At 37.9% G+C, this 9,278-nt stretch overlaps 3 protein-coding genes across 6 annotated transcripts in view; 1 reads left to right on the forward strand and 2 right to left on the reverse strand.

The window, feature by feature from the left end:
• Positions 1-1,080: 1,080 nt before the first annotated feature.
• On the reverse strand, positions 1,081-4,405 carry LOC104813505 (protein At-4/1). Of its 2 annotated transcripts, none has more exons than XM_010541110.1 (10): positions 4,314-4,405; positions 3,945-4,180; positions 3,380-3,485; positions 3,219-3,274; positions 3,013-3,090; positions 2,739-2,812; positions 2,523-2,656; positions 2,326-2,421; positions 1,790-1,999; positions 1,081-1,260 (listed from the first exon to the last, which is right to left on the reverse strand). In XM_010541110.1, the coding sequence occupies exons 2-9, from the start codon at positions 4,005-4,007 to the stop codon at positions 1,833-1,835; spliced, it is 774 nt and encodes a 257-aa protein (XP_010539412.1). In that variant the 5' UTR covers positions 4,008-4,180; positions 4,314-4,405; the 3' UTR covers positions 1,081-1,260; positions 1,790-1,832. The 2 variants fall into 2 exon arrangements, with proteins under 2 accessions (XP_010539412.1, XP_010539411.1); XM_010541109.1 differs by having other exon boundaries at positions 1,081-1,331.
• A 247-nt stretch (positions 4,406-4,652) lies between these two features.
• LOC104813504 (transcription factor bHLH35-like) lies at positions 4,653-9,093 on the forward strand. 3 transcript variants are annotated; one of them, XM_010541107.2, is made up of 8 exons: positions 4,653-4,738; positions 5,272-5,437; positions 6,049-6,101; positions 6,181-6,525; positions 6,619-6,781; positions 6,966-7,202; positions 7,361-7,531; positions 8,645-9,093. In XM_010541107.2, the coding sequence occupies exons 4-8, from the start codon at positions 6,446-6,448 to the stop codon at positions 8,732-8,734; spliced, it is 741 nt and encodes a 246-aa protein (XP_010539409.1). In that variant the 5' UTR covers positions 4,653-4,738; positions 5,272-5,437; positions 6,049-6,101; positions 6,181-6,445; the 3' UTR covers positions 8,735-9,093. The 3 variants fall into 3 exon arrangements, with proteins under 3 accessions (XP_010539409.1, XP_010539408.1, XP_010539410.1); XM_010541106.2 differs by lacking the exon at positions 6,049-6,101; XM_010541108.2 differs by lacking the exon at positions 6,049-6,101 and having other exon boundaries at positions 4,669-4,738; positions 5,298-5,437.
• The window catches only part of LOC104813503 (RNA-binding KH domain-containing protein PEPPER-like), a 2,963-nt gene continuing 2,613 nt past the window's right edge, over positions 8,929-9,278 (reverse strand). Inside the window, exon 7 of the mRNA XM_019202568.1 lies at positions 8,929-9,268. Coding sequence (XP_019058113.1) covers positions 9,105-9,268 — 164 coding nt within the window. The 3' untranslated portion in view covers positions 8,929-9,104. The remainder of the gene's footprint in view (positions 9,269-9,278) is intronic.

Raw genomic sequence — 9,278 nt, forward strand, 5'->3', positions numbered from 1 at the left:
TGATTTAACGAGAATTAAGGAAATGCGTCGAAATATAAATGTTTACCATAAAGAGAATTAAAACAAAAAATTCCAAATTTGCCTAACAACCAAAACAAACTTTCAGCGACGGTTTCTGTCATGTAATATTATGATGTGTCTCCTCTGCGTCAGCGTTTGCGTTGATTTTCACATATATCAGCTGATACACACATAAGCATTAAGCACTGTACATATTTAAATAATTAAAAAAAAAACAAAGATTGCATTATAAACGATACACGAAATCGATTCAAGAGAATATCCACAGCCAAAATTGAATCATGTACTTCGGGAAATTCTCGTCTGACGGCATAATAAAAAAATTATATTTATTTTTATTCGCTTAAAACATTTAAATCGTGTATAAATCTACCCAAAGAAAAATATTTGGTTTCAATAAAATATCGGACCAGTTATTTCATCGTCACGCCCACGCGCACGATGTTATAAAAGGAAAATCAGAGTCTGTTGCAAAAATACACGAAGAAAAAGTAATGCAAAAGGCAGATGGTAAAGCAAATTGGAGCAGGTGATTCCTGACCGTCGGATCAGCATCTGCTCTGAATCTGGTAAAAATCGCACTGGGCCCACTTGATGACGATTGACGGTCCAGATGACTTTGGACGTATTATTCACGAGCCCACAGACTCCGGCCCAAGGGTTAAGGCATGGCCAGGGGGGTTTGTTTGTCTTCGTGTGGCATATATCTATTTTTTTAGACTAACCAGATTGTAATTAATGTGTATATATATATTTTTATATATATCAAATTTATAGGCCCAAAAATTATTCTAAAATAATTCCAATAATACATAAATATATCATATTTTATGATTCTGATACAAAGATTTTTAGTTGCAAAGGTCTGATAACGAACAAAGCTACAAAAATGCCATGATTTTTATTTAAAATTTCAAAATTAGTTTGCTTTTTAGATAAATCATTCTCCTTCCTCTCTTTTATCTGAAAAATGTTCTGAGACTAAACTAACTAATTGTAATACATACATATATATATATGGGCGCAATTCATATGATTCAGATTAACAACTAGTGAAACTGATTACAAAAACATATATATATTATATTGCAAAATGAAAAGTTGCAGTTCACAAAACCATAGATCGAATATATTAAAAAAAACCACCTTAGACATTGGAAATTAAAACCATATTGGAAACTTGGACTGTGCTGGTAAGACATGTACCCATGTAACCATCGCCCCCGTGTAGATTGTCAACTATACACCAAAAAACCATCCTAATTACACCCGTATCCTTTTCAGTAACCCTGTCCGGAAAACTTCCCTCACTGTAGGCCCATATCATTAAGGGAACTTAGTAAAATTTCACGCAATTTAATAAAAATAGATCCTAAATGAACATGTAAGTAACACATATTTGAATGTGAAACTAATTAAGGAAGGAATGATTGTCGGCTATGAATTCTGCGAAGACGGTCAGTTTTTTTCGATAATTATCTAGTTTATTTTATCGAAAAAGATATATTTTGGATAAATTTTTAAAAAAATAAAAAATGTAGAATTCAACCGTAGAATTCAACATTAGCTTGAGTTCATCCAAGTCGTTTCTAGTTATTGTCAGGTTTTGTCAAACCGTGTTATATCAAGTTTTTGTTTGAGTTATATCGAATCAAATTGAAAAAAAACACTTGGTTTCTATATGTTCATGTATCCATTTTTAGATGAGAAATGTGGGTCGATGGTATATAGTTTTCATATGAATAATACGTCCAAATGGGGTACTTACTTGTCAACTGCCAAGGGAGTAGCTGATTAGTGTGATTGATTGTTCAAGCAAAGCCGGGTTCCTGGCTGTTATGTGAAGAAGATGATAGCTTCCGTTTTAGGATCTCATTCTCTTTCCGCAGTTTCATTACCTTCACCTTCAGTGTCTCCACCTGTCGGGCTGATGTCATATCCCGTCGCTGTTCTACAAACGTCGTTTTGCTAATAAGCACTGACAAAAAAAACAAGAATGTTGCAAGCAAACACGGTTTGGTTAGTTCCCAAGTGACAACATCTATGAGGAGATTCGGCAATTTGGAGTAGCATAACACTTGAAGAATCTGACTTTAGAAGTTAGTTCAATGGTTTTGTTTTCAAATGAATCCAAGACCAAACTCGACCAAGAGGTTATTCTACACGACTCGAGTTGTGTAGCATTTGGATATTGTCCAAATGGACAAAAGAATCAGCCATTGTTTTATGTACAAACGCTTTCTTCTATCCAATCAATGGAACCTGTGAATCAGTGGTTAAGCGTTAAAAGAAAGAAGCTCTTACACTCCTTTTGCAGATCCTGCAGCCTGTTAGTGATATCCTTTCTCTCTTCTTGTTCCACTAGCAGACAATCCTTCAAATCCTGAATCTCGAGTTGATCTGTCAAAGTATTGCCATTACGGAACATATGCATACTCTTTAAACGTAAAAACAGGCTCAGAGTATTATACAACGGAAAGTTAAGGATATCTTAGTCTTACACTTGGATTCCACATCAGAATAAACTTGATCCAGCCTCTTGGACAAAGATTGAATATGCTTTTTGTGCGATGTCAAATCTTGTCGAAGTCTATCAACTACCATCTCGTTTGTTGCCTTTTCAAGTAAAAGGCTTCTGCACGTGACATGGATCGTTTGTTACCTGAGAGGTCACAGATATTTCAATGTGAAATTCGTACTTGAGGTCGAATCTATACCTGATTTTGTTTTCTAACTTTTCAACCTTGCTTGCATGATTTAGCTTGAGCGATTCCAGAGAATTCCAATGGCCCTGTCACAACTTCGAGTCTTTCACGGCATGGCAAAAATATCAAGGAAGAAAGAAGTGACAGAACAAACAGCGTCTTCGACCATGCCGATGACAATCATGACATCTACAGCTATATGAGTGGAATATCGAAACAAGAAATTGTCCATGGGACCCCAATGACAGAGAAAGGAAAAATATTTATGTGAAAACATAAAACTCACATGTTCTTTGGTTTTATTTTCATCATTCACTCTCTTCAGTTCCTCTTTCAAGCCGTGGCACTTGGTTCGGTGCTCAAACTACATAGTGCCAGAAAACAAGGGTCTCGGGTTTCGTCAAGTAAAGATCATCAGATCTTCTGCATGTCTTTTCAATCAATTTTATAACATGAGTTTAGACAAGAAACTCAGGGTTCCAGCGGAAAGACCTGATCAGCAACATTGTTCAGAGATTCTGTATATAGTTTCTTCAGCCTTTCATTCTCTGCAAGTAACTCACTCAATCCAAGCAATCAGGTACCTCTAAGCAGTTTGATTAGCAATGAAATGAACGCAAACAATGAGTCATTGTATAGAAGCCAAACACCACCTTGTTTTAGGCTCTTATTAGTAATCTCAAGAGCCTCTCTTGCTGTGGCTTCGACGTTGCTATTCGACCTTAAAACCTCAATCTCCTTCATCCCACTTTTGAAATCCTGTGAAACTCTTGCATCAGTTTGATTGAAAAGCAATATTCAGATATACAATTGTTCTGAGCGACAGCGATCCGACTCTGTGTATGAAGTCAGCTCATGCTTGCTTCACAAGAAACTCACAAACTTCAAAATATATTCGTTCAGCCAGATCGTACTCAGAAAAGAACAGCAAAATTGACTCAGTCATTCACGAGAAATTCACGTAGGGATAAACAATTGAGCCTGTTTCCCGTGAAAAATCGTATCATATGCAAAGGCAGTTCACAGTTTCCAAATTTATCAATAAAATTGGGGGAAAATCTACCACGAAACAAGTTCGAGCAAACTCGCGTCCGCTTGCTTTCCCGGTACGTTATTCCTGTCACCAGGATTTTCCCTTCGTTTCTCGGGAAACACACAGAGTAGATGGAACATCCAGAGACGATGAAGAGATTATAGCAGAGTATCAAGCTTACTGACCTCGTAGATCTGATCGAAGTTCGAGAGAAGCGATTCCATTTGCTGATCGCTAGTGGCCGCCATGTTTTCGATTTGCTTTCCTTTTTCATGAACGCGTTTCGTGAGAATGATCTTGACGGAAATATAACCGTTGAGGGCCGGCGAGAGAAAAGAACAAAGAAAAAAAAAAGACGAAAGGGCGTGTTTGGCTTGAGAAGCTTAGAGTGATTAGCCAAACAGAAGCTTCACTTCGTAAACTACAGAATTTAGGAGGAGAAAAACTCTAGTTTAGGGACTTGGATTAAATAAATTTGAATGTATTTTCACATTAAGAAAAATTAAGCTTAATTTAGTATGTTATGATTATGCGATTGCCAAACACGGCCTTACCTTCTGTGCCCTCGGCAACCGAAGAGCAGAAGAACGAAAAGACACATTTTCTTTACGTAGCTCTCTGATCTTCTCTCTTCGCTGCTTTCCCGAAACCCTAATCTCTCACAGATTACACATCGATCACCGCAAGGCTGGCCTGAAGAGGTCCCCTGATCTCCCTCTCCTGTTCCGGGACGGTGGAACATTCAAATTTCTCCAGGTTAGTGGTCTCCCATTCGGTTCTGTGCGATTCGTACTGTTCGTTGGTGTCGCTGTTAGGAGACTGATGGATCACCACTTATATATGGATTGATCGATTACTCGGTGCAGAGACGTGATGGATACTGAGTCTGGGTACTGTTGTACTGTTCCGAACTCAACAGGACTCGGTTTCTCCGGAGGATGATTGAAGCTGATAGGCCGGATTGGATCTCTTTTACTGGGTAATTGTCACGCGTGTTTTCCGCATTACTAGCCAGGAATCGAATTTGGTGAAGTTATGAAGAACTGATTTTTGTTTATTAAATTCACTAGTCCAGGTATCCAGAGTCCTGATTAAGATCAGTTTATTGTTAAACTATTTGTTTTCCCCAATAATTTTGAACCCCAGTAAGAATGAATGAGGTAGACAAACACGGAAGTCGTCACAAAGGTGTAGACAAGTGTGCCCCTTTTCACAGGCTCGGTTAAGTTATCTTCTCTGATAATGTCACTGATTAGGAATTCTGTTGTTTTTCTATTGGTAGGGCTGTGTTTATGCACAAAGCATTCCATGTTACGTTGTCGGTATCTTTGCCTGGCACTTCTTTGGAAAATGTGGGCTCATGATGTCTGTATAATAGATCTGGCTTAGAGATTGAAACGAATGTATAATAGATCTAGCTCAAAATTTTCTTTTGATCTTACCAATTAGGATTTTTTTTATTGTGTATTTTGATTAATCCTGTGATGTTTGTGCATTTTGGAGCAAGAACAGTTGATGCAGCTGAATCTCTTCTTCAGGCCATTGGTCCTGCCATTGATTTTGGAATTCCATTTGCCGCTGTTTTGGGAAACCATGATCAGTAATCCACTTTGACCTGTGAATAAATCTTGTTGGGAAACATCAGAGTCAATTTGAAACAAGAAGCCGAAAAAAAAAGGTAGTTATCTCGTTCATCACATCGTATTGGACTTCTGCTTTGAAAATTGGGGATTTTATGTGAAAAATGTGACTGAACGCGTGGGGTATACCTAATGACACACGTTGCACATGATACATCTAGCTATGGGGATACAAACGTATTTGACGGGGAATTGGTAAGATTACGTTAAGTGTTATGAAAGGCCAAATCTTTTGATCGTAAGAGATACGTCGTTGAAGCAAACAGTGGACCGTGTCTGTCCTTTCATTGGGTCGGTTTCTTTGGATTGTATTCGGTGCCCTTAGGTACTAGGTGGGGTCTAATGGGACCAGATGTTGAACACTCTGTTGTGATATCTGTTAGTGGTGAATGGTTTATTTTGCTTGGCTTGTACAAGTTGTTTAGTTCATAAGATCCAGTTTCAAGGAACTACGGAGTTCGAGGAATTCTTTTAGATTAACTTTCAATGTTGATGTTTGATACAAACGGGGTTAGATATCATAGATAATTGACTGATTCAGTCTTGATTCTTGAGACAATTGTCGATCATCTTCATCTAACATAAGACTGAAATTGGGTTGGTCCTTTATATCCTCAAGTATTTGTCTATGTGGTTTTGATTATTGCAGGAAATTATGGATTTTCTGAATGTTTCTAATGCATTCTACATTTGTGTTAAGTGGTAAAACACATTCTGCAGAAATCATGTTCCTTTTCTCTTTTGGATTTGGAGGGATTCATCATGAGTTTTAAACTGACAGGTCACATATCACATGGAGGCTGTGGCGAACAATTTCCACCGATGTGGGAGTGAGCACCAGATTAAAAAAAACGTGCGTCTGAAAGCTTCAGCTCTGGTTGTTCTCTCCTCTGTCCCCCCAGGCCACGTCATATCACATTGTGACACACGCCCACACTCTCTCCATGTGTTATATATATATGTATATATGCCCAAGTAGATAGATAGAGAGAGACATCCACTCTTAATTCTTACCGGAGAAAGAAACATCAGTTGAAGCATCCGAAATGGAGAATATCGACGAAGAATGCAATAATTACTGGGAATCTACAACCTTCTTCCAAAACGAAGAACTTGAATACAACAGGTTCTTCTTCTTGTTCTTTTTTCCCTTTTCTATGATTTTCTCTAGACGAAGCAGAGAGATTACCGATTGCTTTGTCTTCGTGGGGGATTGAAGCTGGCCACTGGATGAGGCGGTCTACGGATCGTACGACTCGAGTTCTCCGGAAGGAGCAGCGTCTTCTCCGGCATCTAAGAATATTCTGTCCGAGAGGAACAGAAGACGTAAACTCAATCAGAGGCTCTTCGCTCTCCGATCAGTTGTGCCTAACATCACTAAGGTTTCTTACCAAATCCTAATATTTTTTCCATCTTCATGGAGAATACGCATCAGAGTAGCAACTCCAATTTTCAGAAACTTGTTCCATTTCTCGAAGTATTTGTATTCAAATGTATTTTCTTTCTTCATCCCTCTATCAAGGAATCTTACCAATGCTTTCGCTTTTATGAAATGTGTTTCCGTAGATGGACAAAGCATCGATAATCAGAGATGCTATTGATTATATACAAGAGCTGCAGAAAGAAGAGAATAGACTCGAAATCGAGGTCAGGGAACTCGAATCTGTACGATCGAAGAGGAGCCTGACATTCGACAAGGATTTCGATGGCGAATTACTGGTTCCAGTTACAGCCGAGATGAACAAGCAGGTCGATCATGGTTCTACTCGTTCGAGATCCTCCTCTCCCATTGAAGTCCTCGAAGTGAGTCCCATTTCCTATGTACTCTCTAGATGTTTCCCATTTTTGTTAAAATCACATAAAAAGTGGAATCTGGTTCAGTTTTTTTTCGGTGTTCTCTGCTTTGAGAGAACATTCGATTTAACGTTTGGGTTGGATTGGATACGGTATATGACGAGAAGTCGAAGGTGGCGTTCATGGGGGAAAGTACAGTTGTAGTGAGCATAACATGCAACAAGAGGGCAGACACAATGGTGAGACTCAGTGAGGTTTTCGAGACATTGAAGCTCAAGATCCTTGCGGTCAATATCGTGTCTTTTTCTGGCATCCTTTTCCACACCGCCTTTGTCGAGGTCAGTCCTCGTCCGTCCCCTTATATATTTTCGAAGACAAAAAATCAGTTTAATATTCTTTTTAAAGATCTCGGATAACATCCAAAAGATGTCTCTTCATTTGTTTTATGTGGTAATTCATCTTTAGTTTGATATGTTTTGGGTATTGAATTTGAATATTTTTGGGATAGTTATATGGACCTCCTTAAAATAAATCTTGAAACTTCACTTATTATGACATTAACGATGTGGTTCACTTTTAAAAGAGACATCGTGTGGTCTTTTATTGGAATTTGTGGTTGGCATGGAAGATGATTCCTTTTTTTTCCTTCTGTCAATTACTTTGAGGGCTTAATTTTTTTTGGCTAGAATATGGAATAATTGTATATTTATTGGTAGTAGAGTATTATATTCGGTTGGGCACGGTCAAATTATTTAATTTAATAAGATTTGTCTTATTCTTGACATGGACGCGATGTTAACCAATCGAAAGATATATATAGATATATGTGTGTACGTGACCCACATTTATTGATTTGCTAATAAAGAAATAGATTAGATGGCTCTTTCTTCCAGATTTTGAGTAAGATTTTATAGTTTTATTAATCGAATAAATAAGAAAGATGCTCCTCTAGTCCATGTTTTTTTATTTATATTAATGGGATTTCAGTCAAAAGATTTTTTTAAAACGTGTAGAATTTGTTTGGGTGATTGTCGGAGTTTTAATCATACGAGTAGAATATCTGATAAAATCTCGAAAGGATGGGATATCAGATTCTTCTGTCCGAGCATTGATTGGTCCATCTATGAATTAAAAAAATATAATCATTGAGGTAAGCACTAAGCAGAATCTGTTTGTGTATATATGGGCATTTCTCAGCCGCTCGAAGTGAATGCAGTGTTTGTTAATCATAAAATATTTGATCTCACAATGGTCTCTAGAGGAATTATATTTAAAAATCTTTCAGATAAGATTTTGATACATGCAGTTGCTGAAGAGATCGTGGGTTGGCTTTGAATAGATTGAAATGACACTTATGTTATGCGATTTAAGTGATATTGTGAATTTTTACGAAAAATTGATATTATCATGAATCGTAGTATTTGTATAAAATCTTCTGGATGAATTTTCAGGCGGATGAAAGGGAAAAGGGGCGCTTGCGGGTGAAAATAGACAGTGCAATTGCGGCTTTTAATGACTCCCAAAGACACATATTGCAGTAATTTTATGTAAAGAATATTTATAGATTCTGACATATAATAACGCACTGAATTTGATCTCCCCATACGCCCCAAATCGACGCGTGGGACCCAATAGATTTGGTTTCGCTTTAAAGGGGAATCACAAATAACTATTTAGATTTAAAAATCAACCTAAATATTAATTGGCCAACGGATAACAACAAGGCCTAAGTTCGGGATTCAACAAGGACCAAGTTCCAACACTATGGGAGGGAGACGATGAAGACATTACAAGACCACAGAGAGACGTGTAAAAACTAATCGACACTAGATTTACTTTACACATTCACCTACATCACTGTTCTCATGTTCTTATAGTCTCATCTTCAGAAAAAAAAAAACAGCCAAGGAGTTAAAGCTTGAAATTTGTGTAACCACCACCAACATCAGAAGAAGCTCTGTGCTCCGAACCGTAGGTTTGGCCAGAGCCAGAGCCTGACCCCGACGGCATGTACGAGCTACCACTCAGTTGAGAGTACGTCGGTCTGTAGCCGGTTTCCGAGTAGCCGCTCGAAAGTGGCTCCCT

The sequence above is a fragment of the Tarenaya hassleriana genome, unplaced genomic scaffold (assembly GCF_000463585.1).
Source record: "Tarenaya hassleriana unplaced genomic scaffold, ASM46358v1 Cleome20, whole genome shotgun sequence".
In the NCBI taxonomy this organism is placed as follows: domain Eukaryota; kingdom Viridiplantae; phylum Streptophyta; class Magnoliopsida; order Brassicales; family Cleomaceae; genus Tarenaya; species Tarenaya hassleriana.